We start from the raw sequence: 16,510 nt of genomic DNA on the forward strand, positions 1-16,510 counted from the left end.
TTGAAGGAGCGGTGATATACTTCCAAGTCAGGATGGTGAGTGACTTGGAGGGGAACTTCCAGGTGGTGGTGTTCCCATCTATCTGCTGCCCTTGTCCATCTAGATGGTAGAGGTCATGGGTCTGGAAGGTGCTGTCTAAGGAGACTTGGTGAATTTCCGCAGTGTATCTTGTAGATGGTACACACTGCTGCTGCTGTGTGTTGATGGTAGAGGGTGTAAATGTTTGTGGATGTGGTGCCAATTAAGTGGGCTGCTTTGTCCTGGATAGTGTAAAGCTTCTTGAATGTTGTGGGAGCTGCACGTATCCAGGCAAGTGGGGAGTATTCCATCACCCTGACTTGTGCCTTGTAGAGGCTGGACAGGCTTTGGGGAATCAGGAGGTGAGTTACCCGTCGCACAATTCCTAGTCTCTGACCTGTTCTTGTAGCCACAGTGTTTTATGGCTAGTCCAGTTCAGTTTCTGGTCAATGGCAACGCCCCAGGTTGTTGATAGTGGGGGGTTAAGTGATGGTAATGCCATTGAACATCAAGGGGCAATGGTTGGATTCTCTCTTCTTGGATACAGTCATTGCCTGACACTTATGTGATGTGAATGTTACTTGCCACTTGTCAGCCCAAGCCTGGGTATTGTCCAGGTCTTGCTGTATTTGGACATGGACTGCTTCAGTATCTGAGGAGTTATGAATGGTGCTGAACATTGTGCAATCATTAGCGAACATCCCCATTTCTCACCTTATGTTGGGAGGAAGGCCATCGATGAAGCAGCCGAAGATGGTTGGGCCGAGGACACTACCCTGAGGAACTCCTGCGGTGATGTCCTGGAGCTGAGATGACTGACCTCCAACAACCACAACCATCTTCCTTTGTGCTAGGTATAACTCCAACCAGTGGAGAGTTTTCCCCTGATTCCCACTGACTCCAGTTTTGCTAGGGCTCCTTGATGCCACACTCGGTCAAATGCTGCCTTGATATCAAGGGCAGTCACTCTCGCCTCACCTCAGGAGTTCAGCTCTTTTGTCCATGTTTGAACCAAGGTTGTAATGAGGTCAGGAGTTGAAAGGCCCTGCCGGAACCCAAACTGAGCGTCAGTGAGCAGGTTATTGCTAAGCAGGTGCCGCTTGATGGCACTGTTGATGACCCCTTCCATTACTTTACTGATAATGGAGAGTAGACTGATGGGGCAGTAATTGGCCAAGTTGGATATGCCCTGCTTTTTGTGTATAGGACATACCTGGGCAATTTTCCACATTGCTGGGTAGATGCCAGTGTTGTCGCTGTACCAGAACAGCTTGGCTAAGGGCGCAGCAAGTTCTGGAGCACAAGTCTTCAGTACGATTTCCGGAATATTGTCAAGGCCCATAGCCTTTGCAGTATCCAGTTACTTCAGCCGTTTCTTGATATCATATGGAGTGAATTGAATGAAGAGTTGCATCTACGATGCTGGGGACCTTCAGAAGAGGCCGAGATGGATCATCCACTCGGCACTTCTGGCTGAAGATTGTAGCAAATGCTTCAGCCTTATCTTTTGCACTGATGTGCTGGGCTCCTCCATCATTGAGGATGGGGATATTTGTGGAGCCTCCTCCAGTGAGTTATTTAATTGTCCACCCCCATTCCCGACTGGATGTGGCAGGACTGCAGAGCTTAGATCTGATCTGTTGGTTGTGCCTGTCTATCACTTGCTGTTTATGCTGTTTGGCACGCAAGTAGTCCTGTGTTATAGCTTCACTAGATTGACATATTTTAAGGCATTCCTGGTGCCGCTCCTGACCGTGCCCTCCTGCACTCTTCTTTGAACCAGGGTTGATCCCCTGGCCTGATGGTACTGGTAGAGTGGGGTAGCACAGTGGTAGTGCCACACAACACGATGGAGGGTATCCTCAATGTGTTGGCAGGACTTCGTCTCCACAAGGCTGTGCGGGAGTCACTCTTACTGACACAGCGGCAGGCAGGTTGGTGAGGATGAGGTCAAGTATGTTTTTCCCTCACCACCTGCCACAGACCCCAGTCTAGCAGCTAAGTCCTTTAGGACTCAGCCAGCTCGGTCAGTAGCAGTGCTACTACCGAGCCACTCTTGGTGATGGACATTGAAGTCCCCCACCCAAAATACATTCTGCACCCTTGCCACCCTCAGTGCTTCCTGGTGGTCGACATGGAGGAGCACTGATTCATCAGCTGAGGGAGAGCGGTACGGGGTAATCAGCAGGAGGTTTCCTTGCCCATGTCTGACCTGATGCCATGAGACTTCATAGGGCCCAGAGTCAATGTTGAGGATTCCCAGGGCAACTCCTTCTTGACTGTATACCACTGTGCTGCCACCTCTGCTGGGTCTATCCAGCCAGTGGGACAGGATGATGTTGATGTCTGGGACATTATCTGTAAGGTATGACTCAGTGAGGATGACTATGTTAGGCTGTTGCTTGACTAGTCTGTGAGACAGCTCTCCCAATTTTGGCACCAACACCTAGATGTTCGTAAGGGAGACTTTGCAAGATCGACAGGGCTGAGATTGCCATTATCATTTCCGGTGCCTAGGTCAGTGCCAGGTAGTCCTTTCATTCCTTTTTTGTGACTTCGTAGTGGTTTGTTACAACTGAGTGGCTTGCAAGGCCATTTCAGAGGGCAGTTAATAGTCAACCACATTGCTGTGGGTCTGGTGTAGACCAGGTAAGGATGACAGATTTCGTCCCCTAAAGGGCATTAGGGAACCAGATGGGTTTTTACAACAATCAATAATGGTTCGTTAGACTTTTAATTCCAGATTTTTATTGAATTTAAATTCCACCATCTGCCTTGACAGGATTCGAACCTGGGACCCCAGAGCATTACCCTGGGTCTCTGAATTACTAGCTCAACAACAATACCACTACACCACCACCTTCCCCAGTTTGTATTATTGACAAACTTCCATAACTATGATTCATCCAATTTACTATTTGTGGCTTCTTATTACGTGAACCTGGTGAACAGGTGTGGCTACATAACCACAGTAACTGCACTTAAAAAGGAATTTATTGGATTCAAAGACATCCCGAGGGTATAATATGATGCTGAATAAATGTAAAGTTTTTCTTAACCAGGTAAAGGGAACATTACCAAAACTAATGTACAGCTCAGACTGAACTGTAATTTTAAGAATGCAAGAACACAATTCCAGAAAATCAAACCGAACCCTCTACAATAAATTAACTGAAGTACGATATGAAAGTACAGCATGAGGGTTTAAGCTCTGCTGCAACCTTTGGGACATCCCAAAACGTATCGGCTACACCTCCTCTCTAACCTACACACTGCACTTCTTCAAATTTGTCCTTTTCTTTCTTGAGTGATGCTGACCTCAGCCATTGTTTCATCGCTTTCAAGCTTTTCTTCCTTTCAACTTCCTTCTTATACTCTCTGATTCTAATTTCTGATTAAAAGAAGGTGTGGTCATGTGCTGATTACACATCCCTACTGCTCACCTCAGCTCCCTTGAAACATTTAACTTCAGTCTCCTGGGGTTAACACTACGTGAATGTTAGCTCACCAGATTCATCTTCTGTCTTGTGACCTTAACTAATCAACAAAAACAAAATCAAATCCATCAATTCTTCCTCTCTGCTGCAATCACCATCTTGGTGACTTTTTTGTCCACCATTATCAGTGGGCTCTGCTTCTCTTTGACTGAACAGGCTAGGACTAATGCTGAGACCTTCGTTATCCTAAATGACCTTGAACAACTCATCAATCAACCTACCAGTGTCCATGATCATTGCAGCAATTCAGCTAACCTGGGTATTGATTTTGCAGCTTGTCCCAACTTTCCCATTCTATTTGTCTCTTCACTGCTGGGCTAAAGTTTCAACTGCCAAGATTTCAAAAAATAAACTTTAACTAAGTATGAAAGGAATGGGTTCAATTTCCTGAGCATCCTTGAAAACCACATTCTGCATTACAAATCTGCAACGAGCCACCCATAGCTCAATGCCAAACGTGAAATAGATGTAGTACCATTCAATAATGTATCTAGTCATGTATCTAAAGGTTGTAAAGTTATTATTAGAAAAAAAGTATTCAAATTGAAATGAAGGGCTGTGTTCAGTCAGAAAAATCATTTTTTTGTTTCCAACTAAAATGTTGTTCTTAAACATTTCTGTTAAGTAGGGGAATATGGTAAATTGGTGCCTTGTGAGTTATAGTGTGTAGACAGTCAGGTACTGAGAATTTGGTGACAGTAAATGTTCTATTCACAGTGACTGCTTAGTTCCTATGCAACAACAAGGTTCAGTAATCAAGTTTATGCTGAACCAAACTGCAAAGTCCACAGTTCACAAAGACCCATTTTGTAAGGATTATCTTATGAAAATCTGCAGCAGATCTTGTCAGAATGCTGATTTTGTTTCAAACTTCAACCAGACAAGTTTATTTTAAATTAATTAAAAGTACATCACTCTTGAGCAGCCTCTGCAGTTATGTCAAATCGTGCAGTGAAGCCAATTTGCTTGAAAGCAGTGTTGTCAGCATCATTAGGTAATTGTGAGGAGTGAAATATATATGTGCACTGACATAAGAGGTGAGACACCATGCATTGTTAAACCAAATGACTGAGACAGATCGATAAATTTTCACTAAAGGGATTAACCAACCGTCAATAGTAATCAATGACCATCAGGTTTAGCACAAAATAAAGCTTGAGTCTTTTGTTCAGAGCTTCTATTTGTGAAGATTTTCAAAAGGTTTATTTATCCCCTCTGAAAGGATATTTGTGCCATGGTGGCACGGCCTTCCATTCCAGAAATTATTCCAGTGCACTAAGAATGTGAACTGTTCCATGCTGCAACAGCCCTTCACTATCTGATCACCTTCATAATCTTGCTCTCGCTAATCTCGCAAATGTAAAGAAAGCATCCAGAGACTACTTACCTTGATGTCTTGCTTTCCAATCTACTACTTAAATTCCTGTTATAAGACCTTGAATAAATTCTATGCCATACGGTTCCAACCTAGACCACAAACTTTACTTTCTCTCCCCATCTTACCAGAAACTTTTGCATGTCTCCAGTGACATCCTTCATCCTGGCAGCAGGAAGGCAATGCAACATTAGAACTCCCAGTCACAACTGCAAGAAATGTCTACTTCCTTAACAATGGTCTACTTCCTTAACAATGGAATTTCCTCCTACTTCTACTCTCTTATGGTCCAAGTGCCTCTCACAGCCCTCAATTGGTCCCTTTTCCATGCTATCATCTTCACTGTTCACCTCACAGTTGTTAAACATCATGTATCTATTGGACAATTTAATAACTCGGGTTGCCTATACCATTGAATCCCACCTCTCTGCTCTCCCTGTCAATGGTCACTCAATTATCTGATTCTGAAAAAAAAACAATTTGCATTCATAATGCACCTTTCACAATAACTGGATTATGGCCAATTAAGTACTTTTAAGGTGTAGGAACTGTGACAGCTAATTTATGCGCAGCAAACTCCCACAGAAATGACCAAATTATCTGTTTTTGTGATGTTGATTGAGGGATAAATGTTGGCCACAACACTGGGGATAACTCCCCACTCTCCTTTGAAATAATCTACCTGAGCGGGCAGATGGGGCCTCAGTTGTCTCATCTGAAAGCTGGCACCTCTGACAACATAGCACTCCCTAATTTCTGCACAGGTGTGTCAGCCTCGATGGTTGTGCTCATGTCCTCGAGTGGGACTTGAACTGATAACCTCCTGACTCAACGTGAGCTGTGGCTGACACACGACCCTTATTTCTTAAGGTGTCTAACAGCACTTCTTATGTTACCACATTCTGGAAATTCTGTAGAATGTAGCTGTTTACTCCTCTAGAAGAGATCCTTAGAGGCTTAATTTTCCAATACTTAGGGCAAATGTGCTACACTGGGTATCCATGTGCCTAGCCTTCCGAAAAAAGGTGAACACATCAGTATGAACTCCTGTTAGCAGGAATTAACCCTGATTTATTCAGTTTACACATACGTTGCACTTGATATCATACCACATGACATCATCTAAGTCATCAAGGATGTGGGATATGGACTTTTTCTGATCCGCGTATCTCAGTACCACTCAGGGTGCCATATTTATCAATTAAGATTATTTGATAGAATCCATTGCTAAGATAATTATTGGAAGGACTCCTAAATGGGGCATGGTATTGAAAAGGGAGATTCTCAGCACTCAGTAACCTATTAAATGTGGTTGGTTCAATCATTATTTACCAGCCCCATATTAATAGGCTAGTCCGTCATACTGTCAGATGCAATCCTAGCCTCTTTCACGCTAGTTACTTTCCCTCTCTGCATACCAAGCTGACATGAAGGCATCTGCGACTCCGACATCTACCACGTCTCCATCCCAAACTGTGGCTATCAACAATGCTGCGGACATAAGTGTGATTGTCTTGTACTTTGTTTTGGTCATCGGTGTAGGACTATGGGTAAGTGTTCACTACCTCATGCTGTTTGGGTTCTGTTCGGAGAGCTGGTGCAGACTCGAGGCTGAATGGCCTCCTTCTGCACTGTGACAATCCTGTGATTCTTCTTCAATATATTTGCTTCAACGCCCCCTTTTACATAGGCAATCATATTTTATTAAAATGTTTGTTCTCCATTTCTGTTTCGTACTGTCCTGATTATGTTGCCCATTAGTGGGTATAGTTCTGCGGCCGCATAATGGGTAGAGAAACTGCCTCATACTGAGTACTGGAGTACAGACTCACTGCCCCATATTGGATACAGCTGTATTGCCCTATTCTGGGTAAAGACTCGCTGCTCCATTCTGGGGTACAAACCCTCTGTCCCATATTGGATATGATTGTACAGCTCAAAACTGGGGTACAGACTCACTTCCCCATACAGGGTACAGATCCACTGCTCCCTTCTGGGAAATGCTTGCACCGCTCTATGCTAGGGTACAGATCCACTGCACCATTCTGGGGTATGGTTGCACTGCTCTATACTGGAGTACAGATCCACTGCCCCGTACTGAGTATAGTTGGATTGTTCCACACTGGGTACTGACACACTACCCCATACTGGGGTTTAGACTCGCTGCCCCTTGGTGGGGTATTGACTCACTGCCCTATATTGGGGTTTAGACGCATTGCCCTATACTGGGTACAGACTCACTGCCCTATACTGGGTACAGACTCACTGCCCCATCCTGGGGTATAGACTCACAGCTCCATACTGGGTACAGATTCCCTGCCCCAGACTCGGGTACGGACTCACTGCCCCATACTGGGTTATAAACTCACTGCCACATACTGGGGTACAGTATCACTGCCCCATACTGGGTTATAAACTCACTGCCCCATACTGGGTTATATACTCACTGCCCCATACTGGATTATAAACTCACTGCCCCATACTGTGGTACAGACTCACTACCCCATATTCGGGCACAAATTCACTGCTCCATACTGGACCACAGGCTCACTGACCCATACTGGAGTATAAACTCAATGCCCCATACTGGAGTATAGATTCATTGCCCCATACTTGGGTACAAACTCACTGCCCCACACTGGATTATAGGCTCACTGCCTCATACTGGGTTATAGACCCACTGCGCCATAATGGGGTTTATACTCACTGCCCCATACTGGGGTACAGTCTCACTGTCCCATATTGGGGTTTAGACTCACTGTCCCATACTGGGGTGCAGTCTCACTGTCCCATACTGGGGTGCAGTCTCACTGTCCCAAACCGGGGTATAGACTCTGTCCCATACTGGGGTATAGACTCACTGCCCCATACAGGGGTACAGTCTCACTGCCCCATACAGGGGTACAGTCTCACTGCCCCATACAGGGGTACAGACTCACTGCCCCACACTGGGGGTACAGTCTCACTGCCCCATACTTGGGTACAGTCTCACTGCCTCATATTGGGGTACAGTCTCACTGCCCCATACTGGGGTATAGACTCACTGTCCCATACTGGGGTACAATGTTACTGCCCCATGCTGGGTTATAGAGTCACTGCTCCATATTGGGATTTCATTCATTGCCCCATATTCGGGCATAGACTCAGTGCCTCATTACACTTCTGACTTGTAACAAAAACAGAAAATGCTGGAAAAACTCAGGAGGTCTGACAGCATCTGTAGAGCAAGAAACATTATTGACGTTCCAAATGACATACCTTGGCAATTTTCTACATTCCACTGGGCAACAGCTCAACCAGGGGCACAGCTAGTTCTGGAGCACAAGTCTTCAGTACTACAACTGGATGTTGTCAGGGCCCATAGCTTTTGCTGTATTTGGCCATTTCTTGATGTTACAACTGAAGTCGTTATGAATGCTGTTTGGTTAAGTTGCAAAAGCGCTTAGCGCAGCAGGGGAGGTTGAGTTCACATTTTAATTGAAAGTTTAAAGGTGCTATTAAAGGATTAGCTGTCTTTGATATGGTAACTGAATAAAGCTTTGTTTATAGTACAGATTGAACACTTGAGGGATTTTAAAAGCCCTCAAGTGGGATTTATGAATGGGAGTGTTTTTTCAGTAACAAGTGTGAAGGAGTGAGTTGCATAAGATTGTTCAACATTTATATATATTTATCTCTACTTGGCTCCTGAGATCTGCCCATGCTGAACACTGGGTGAGTTTCTGTAGAGATGGTATGGAGGGGGAATAAGTTGGCATTGAAGTGGCATGGAGGTATGCGGAGGCATGGGAGTGTGTGTGGGGGTTGAGGGGTTGTTAGGGGTGAGGACTAGAGGGCCTAATGGCCTTTCAAACAACTGGGCTGAAGTCCCAAAGAACCGAGACAGGCCTTCTAACCAGCCCACCTTGGCACTCATCCGTTTCATGGCTGCCTACAAACTGCTTCCAGGGTCAGCGGGCTCGACCCTATCTCATTGCCGTCTCCCCATAGTGAAAATTTAAACTGAGCCACATTTGCCAAGTTGGAAAATTTCCTGATTCAAACTACCCACCTCAGCAGCGAAAATCTGGCCCTCATTGTCTAGCCTGTTCCATGAAGAATAGCTACTTGGGTGAGCTACCATAGGCCAGCAACGCCTTGAAGTCTACCTAGGTAACTGTCAGCACTTCCAAAAAGAGAAGAGAAAATGGAGGAGGTGATTTGGGAAAGTTTCTGCCAACACTTCAGGCTGCACTTACACTTTCAGTTTAGCAAAGTTACATGTAGATTTCAGTTTCACATTAACATTAAACTTGCAGTGTCAGCCCTGAAACAGGGCCCTACTTGACTCCTGAACAGAACAGATGGTACCTCCAACAATGCTGTACTCTCTTAGTTGTGCATGAAGCATTAGCCCGGATTAAAAACTGGAGTGAGTCTAGTTATTTACCATTTACAGCAAAATATAGAGTAAAAGTTCTCCTTCAATAATTACAAGGGTACCAGATTTGACTAGAAAGTCTCTTAACGCTTATGTGAATTTATTATTGTAATATTAGTATTTACTTCAAAAACACAATGGTTCAACTGGAAGGGAAGAAAACCGATTGCCCAGGAGTCTCCCCAATCCTGTATGCAGTGCAAGGGTTAACAATCAAGTTTTCTACTGAATGAGGAGGGACATGGTTAATTTAAGAGTAAGGTCATTGACTTTACAAGCTACATTTCAAAATACTCCATCTGACCCTGTAAAAGTTTACAGAGCAAAAGGGTCAAAAGGCCCCACACATAATTACAAGGGAAAATTACTGAAGAATTTTAGTTGCATAGTCATTTAACATAATTGTCAGTATAAGCTAAAAATTAAGGAGGAATATTGCATCAAAGACCTTGTTTACTCTGTTAGTTTACTGACTGGAACTAAATCATAATTTTGGAAGGAGCCCAGCAGTGCATGTTCATGTGATCTGCACAAGGCTATTAGAAGGGAAGTAAATGGAAATATTTGTCCTATATCTGATTCCTTCCACCAGAATGCTTTAACATTGCCAAGAGGCTGTCATTAGCGCTGGAGAGGAGAGGATATGTAAGAACACACAAGAGTATATAAAAGAGTTTCCAAAACTATAGCTATCTTAAAGCTGATTGTAATGTTGTAGTGACCTGGATTTGGCTTTCCTCCATTTATGCTGGGCATTGCGTCCTCATGGTACTTTTCCGATGCCCTGATATATCAAGAGATTGACTAAAAGTTGTGCTTTAATCTTTTTTAGAAAGATTGGGCATGATACCCCTGGCACCATTCTATCAGGACTAGTGATTGGCACACTGTCCTGGCACTGACGCTCCCTGCCCACCTCATCCCAATGATTTCAATAGAGAATAAAATTAGGCAGTGCATAAGATGGGCAACAGAATCAAATCTGACCCATCCCCACTGGATGGGCTAGATTAAAATTGACGCTCAAGTTTTTTCGCTTATATGTATGTCTTCATGGCAGAAACCATTCTAGTAAATCTATACCGTGCCCTTTCTAAGGCCTTAATAGTCTTCCTGTACTGTGGTGTCCTATAATGCACACAGTACTCTGGCTGAGGTCTTATTAGAGTTGTATATAGGATCACTATTTTCTCCTGACTTTTATATTCTATAATTCTTGTGAAAATACCTAACATGTTGCAACCTTTCAACTTGAGACAGTACCTTTAATATCCTGTAAACTGCATGCCTAAATGTCATGGTGGTGTAGTGGTAATGTCACTGGACTAGTAATCCAGAAGCCCAAGATAATGTTCCAGGGTCATGGATTTAAATACCACCTCGGCTGCTGGTGGAATTTAAACTTAATTAATAAATCTGTAATGGTGACCATGACAACTATCATCGATTGTTGTAAAAACCCACCTGGTTCACTAATGTCTTTTAGAAAAGGAAATCTGCCGTCCTTACCTGGCCTGGGCTATATGTGACTCCAGACCCAGAGCAATGTTGTTGACTCTTATCTACCCTCTAAAATGGCCTACAAGCCACTCAGTTCAACGGCAATTAGGGATGAGCAACAAATGCAGGTCTTGCCAGCAATGTTCACATCCCATTAAAGAATAAAGAAAAACAAAGCTTCCAGTCAGACTCTATTTACAGCTGCGTTTTTATCAAAATGCTTCACCTCACACTTACTGGCATTAAATTGTGTCTGTCCCTTTTTAAGCTTTTCCACATCACCAATCCCCCATCTTATCAATAACCCCTTACAGCTTCCTTTTGTCTTCTGAAGAATTAATTATATCTCCTATTTTGGTATTATCTGCAAATTTCAACATCTGTTGGGCGTACATCCAAATCGTTGATATACTCAAAGACTGGTGTGTGGGAGAAGTGGGTTCCGGTTTGTGGGGCATTGGCACCTGTACTGGGGAAAGTGGGGGCTGTGCCATTGGGACCGTCTACACCTGAACCATGCTGGGACGTGTGTTCTTGCGAACCGCATAACTAGGGAAGTAGAGAGGACTTTAAACTAAACAAGGAGGGTGAGGGAGCAAGCTTGGGTAAATGTGGCAAATCAAGGGGTAGATTCAAGGCAGGACACCGTAGTTGTAATATAGGAAATGAAGGTCATAGAATAACAGGAAAGGGCAGAGAGATAAAACCTAAGAATACACCAGTAATCAAAACTAGATGTTACAAAGATAACAAAAAGACAAAGCTAAATGGCCTGTATCTAAATGTGCATAGCATTCATAACAAAGTAAATGAATTGATGGCGCACATTGAAGTAAATAAATATGATCTGATAGTCAATATAATATAGGATTTGAACCCAGTTCCCCAGAGCATTACCTGGGTCTCTGGAATACTAATCCAGTGACAATACCACTATGCTGCTACCACCTCCCCTATTAATTAAGAAGGCTAATGGAATGCTATACTTTATTATGAGAGGAATTGAACATAAAAGTAAGGATGTTATGCTTCAGTTGTACAGGGCATTGGTGAGACCACATCTTGAATGTTGTGTGCAGTTCTGGTCTCCTTATTTAAGGAAGAATGTAAATGTGTTGGAGGTGGTTCAGAGGAGGTCTACTAGATTGATACCTGGAATGAATGGGTTGCCTTATGAGGATAGGTTAGACAGACTGGGCTTGTTTCCACTGGAGTTTAGAAGAGTGAGGAGTAACTTGATTGAAGTATTTAAGATCCTGAACAGTCTTGAAAAGTTGGAAATGATGTTTCCTCTTGTAGGTGAGTCCAGAACTAAGGGGCACTGTTTTAAAATTAGGGGTTGCCCTTTTAGGACAGAGATGAGAATTTTTTTATCTCAGAGTGTTGTGCAGCTTTGGAACTCTCTGCCTCCAAAGATGGTCAAGGTGGGATCATTGAATATCTTTAAGGTGGAGGTAGATAAATTCTTGTTCGTTAGAGAATCAAAGGTTATCGAGGGTAGATGGGAATGTGGAATTCAAAACACAAACAAATCAGCCATGATCTTATTGAATGGCAGAGCAGGCTCAAAGGGCCAAATGGCCTACTCCTGTTCTTATTTTCTGTATTCGTATGAATGTTCAGTAAACAGAAATGGCCCCTTAACAGGAAACTGTGGGACATCGCAACCCACTTCCAACCACTCTGATAAACTGCTGTTAACTCCTGCTTTCTGTTATCTGCCTACTCGTCATTTTTAATCTAGTTTTGTATCACCCCCCTTTACTGGAATCTCTCTTGTGGCACCTTGTTGATTGCTTTACTAAGTTTTGCAAAGACTACATATGCTGCAGTTCCCCATCTACCATGTCTGCCACCTTATCAAAGAATTCTGAGGTTTGTAAAGCACAATCATCCGTTTTGAAATCTGTGCGGCCTGCTACTATTTTCTCCTATGTCAATGGTAAATTCTTCTCAATTGAAGATGCTAAAGACTTTCCCTACCACAGGTGTCATGCTAACTGGCCAGTGATTATCTGGATTTTTAACTGTTTCCCTTTTTAAAACTGGGTACTGCATTGCTACTCTCCAGTCCTCAAACACACATCCATACTCAAAAGAACTCTGAAACTTAGGGCGGAATTTTCTGTGCCCATTGGCGTTGAGCGTCATGGCGGGCATAAGGAGACAATATGGCAGGAAGGCCAAAAATCAGTTTCACGACATTGTGAAACCAGTTTGCAATCGTCTGCTCTGCCCGTCAATGTTGGGCCATATTTCCCGCCACTACATGTCGGGAACTTCATTTTAATACACCTGCACATAATTATAAACCTTGCTTGCCAGAATCATCACCCCTTGCTGGATCCTCCGGGATTCATGCCGATGTGTCTCACAACAGCATTTATGCGGCGTGCAGCTGGCGAGCTGCACTTCGAGGGGAATTCGGAGGTGAGTGCACAGTAACGTTGCGCAGCACTCGCGAGGGTTGCCTGTTGGACCTTAAGGTCGAGGCGCCTCCCATTCAGGCAATGGCATGTGCAAGTCGCTTTTTCCCGGCAGGCTGACAGTGCAGTGCTGGGGCAAGGGCTGCATTGCGATTGAGGTGAGTTGGGAGTGTGGCAAGGACTACACTGTGGTTGACGGTAGCGCACAAGCATATGCGGAGGTGGGGGGGGGGAGAAAAGCTGCCATGCATTAAGAAAACCTTGTATAAAGTGACCATTCCTGCACAGCTGAGACTGTTCTGGCACAGCCACATTGACTTGCTTGGAATCGGGCCTCTAACTTATCTACCCACTCAAGCAACACAGAGGCATGAAAGTGCCACCAGATGCTCCAGAGCTTTTCACCCATCAGGCACAGACTGCAAACCGTTGTGCATTTTAGTGGATTGCAGAATAATTGGACGACTGGGCACATTGTACAATCTCCTTGCTAAAGTTGGTCATGGAGCAGTCACTGGTGGAGGCGCTCACAGCCCCTTGCAATGTCATCATTCAGGTTTGGACCAGTCTCCCCCATTTTTTAGGCTAACAGTGTAGCCTTGCAGTGTGGGTGAGGAGAATGCCTGCACCTGAACTGAGAACACAGCATGCAGTCCAATGGACAAAGCTGCCGACAATTGGTCAGGTGAATTGAGGCGGAGGTGGGTGGGATTTCGGGCAGCCATGCAGCGCACGTAACTCTGGCCATTAAAGTGGCGGCCAGCACTCTCTGGGATGCATTAAGGGGCCTTACGGTGTGAAAATCTGCCATTGCGGCCAGCGGGTAAAACGTTCTTTTCCCCGCCCACCACCACACCTCAGGCTGTAGCGCTGTTGGGCCCTTGGAATTTGTCTTCTTTTAGCCTAACTAATTTTTAGAACCTTCCATTTATTAATAATAATATCACTTATTTCACTTTCAACCATTTAAGGAGTTAACTCCGCTCCCATATCCATCTCCTCAGTTTGAGGAAGTCATGAAGCTTGTTGCTGAACTGGTGGCAGATTTTCTGCAGCTTTCCGAGGCCAATATTCCCCTTTAGCACAGGGCTGACCAATTGTAATTGCTGACCAGCTACAAGTATGGCTGCGGCAACACAATTTTAGCCAAATTTACTCATTTCAGGAAAAAACACCTTACATTTGCAGACAATTCAAGTAAATATACATAACACGTGTATGTTTACTTAACAAACATCTACCACCTTTCAATAACCAAGGACATAAAGCATGCTTTAAATAATTAAAAAATACTCACACTCAGACCTTCATTTTACCATTTTATCAATAAACATATAAAGTCTACACATGCTAGAATGTGGATTTTGGGATCAAAACAGTGCTTATTGCTCAGTTTTAAAATTTACAAATCAGAAATGCAATCAGCTACTCTAAAGCAGAATTTTGAAGTCGGCGAGCAGGCCCCGGAGCGGCTGGGAAACAGCCCGCCGCCCGCGATCGGCACCCAGCCACGATTTCACACCAGTGGGCCAATTGAGGTCCACCCAGCGTGAAAAGCAACTCCTCACTGGTCGGGAAGGGGTGGGTGGGGGCGGGTGCTTGTCAGCCACCGGGTCCAATGGCGACCCGGCGGCCGGTTTAAAAATGGCACATTCAGACCCTGGAGGGCTACCACAGGAGAACTTCTCCTCTGCGTTGTCAATATTGATGTTATGGAGTTGAGCGCAGCTGGACACGGCAGGTGGGATGGCAGGTCGGGTGGGCACTCGGCCCCCTGTTTTTCGGATGAGTGCCTCACGGCCCTCCTGGAGGAGGTGGCTGCCAGGAGGGACATCCTTGTAACCAGAGATGGGAGGAGGAGGTCACCACACCTCAGAAAGAGGGTATGGGAGGAGCGCTGGTTAGCAGCCATGATGTGGTGCGGCGCACATGGGTGCAGCGCCAGAAGAGTTTCAATGACCTGCTGGGCTCAGGAAGGGTGAGTACCATGTTGGCATGGGTCAGTGTGCAGATGTGTTAAGGTGTGGCCATCCCCCCGTGGACCTCAGGGGCACTAGAGTCTGAGTGCCAACTGTCAGTGATGTGAGAGCTGGTCAAGGGGGTGAGCCCTGGCTGCTTGGACTGGTTGCCTTGTGGCTCAAGGGCCATGACTTGGATGTGCCCTGCGAGGTATTCCTCAGCTGGGGTTGGCCAGGCTGCAATGGAGTTGCAGGTATAGAGTGGATTAGTCAATGCTCCTCTGTCCTTTCAGGAGAAGACAAGCCATAACAAATTGGAGAGGTCACGGACAGGCAGAGGTCCGCTCAACCTGCTGCTGCTCAACAGGCTCGAGCAGGACGCCCTTGAGCTAGAGAGCCTCCACGTGCTCCACGCCTCCTCCAGCTCCACATGCAACTGGGCGTGGAGAGGCGGGGTTGCCAGACGAAGGTAAGAGTGCAGTGCACAGAGGTGAGAGTTGCAGGTTGTGTAATCATTCTAGTGTAGTCTCTTCATTGATGGGAGCCTCAAACCTGGAGGCCCCATTGATCATTGAAAGACAATGGCACCATGATGCAGATCTCCATGGTCTCACCAGGGTGCATGTACAGTGACAGTGTGATGACTTAAACTAATGACATGTCCTTTTCCTTGTTCTCCCTTTTAGATTTGCCAGCACACACTCGCTCTCTGGACCCCGAAGGGCCATCCCTGATGCCAGAGGACCAGCAGGCTTCATTTGCACCTGTGTCACACCCGCTCTCTGAACCAGGCACCAACGCAGATACCAGTGCATTGGTGGGCATTAGATCGGTGGCTAGAATGTCGGTGCACATTGGTGAGGGCACTTCGCACTCACTTGGTTTATATGTCTGCTGGTGTGGACATTAACACCAGTAATGTCATTATGCTTTCAATGTGACAGTAACATTAAATTTGCTTTGGTTCTGTTGGCTTGAGTATGCTTCATCTTTTTTCTTTCTAGTGCAGGGTACGCCAGTACGTAATGCCGGACCTGAGTGGCTCAATGCTTTATTGCACAGGCATTGAGTGGACTTAGGGTGCAAAGGAAAGGGTCATTTCAGACATCCAGGATGGAAGCAGCTCCCCTGGCATGTGGTGGAAGCAGATCTCTGGCAGCCTAGCTGAAGGAGCATTGGATCAAGGCGTTCCTGGTGTCCCCGCCTCCCTGGAGCTTATTGAGGTTTGCCTCCACACCCTCAGCATTCTCCTCACCGTGTTCATCTTCTGACTCACTACTGGATTCATCATCTGTGGCCTGTGCAGCTGCATCCTC

At 45.2% G+C, this 16,510-nt stretch overlaps 1 protein-coding gene across 1 annotated transcript in view; it reads left to right on the forward strand.

Annotated features, from left to right (window-relative positions):
• Nucleotides 1-6,317: 6,317 nt before the first annotated feature.
• slc5a2 (solute carrier family 5 member 2) overlaps nt 6,318-16,510 on the forward strand; it is a 46,864-nt gene continuing 36,671 nt past the window's right edge. The window contains exon 1 of the mRNA XM_078547843.1: nt 6,318-6,440. Within this exon, the coding sequence (XP_078403969.1) occupies nt 6,318-6,440 (123 nt within the window). The remainder of the gene's footprint in view (nt 6,441-16,510) is intronic.

Source organism: Cetorhinus maximus, chromosome 9 (genome assembly GCF_964194155.1).
Source record: "Cetorhinus maximus chromosome 9, sCetMax3.hap1.1, whole genome shotgun sequence".
Classification (NCBI taxonomy): domain Eukaryota; kingdom Metazoa; phylum Chordata; class Chondrichthyes; order Lamniformes; family Cetorhinidae; genus Cetorhinus; species Cetorhinus maximus.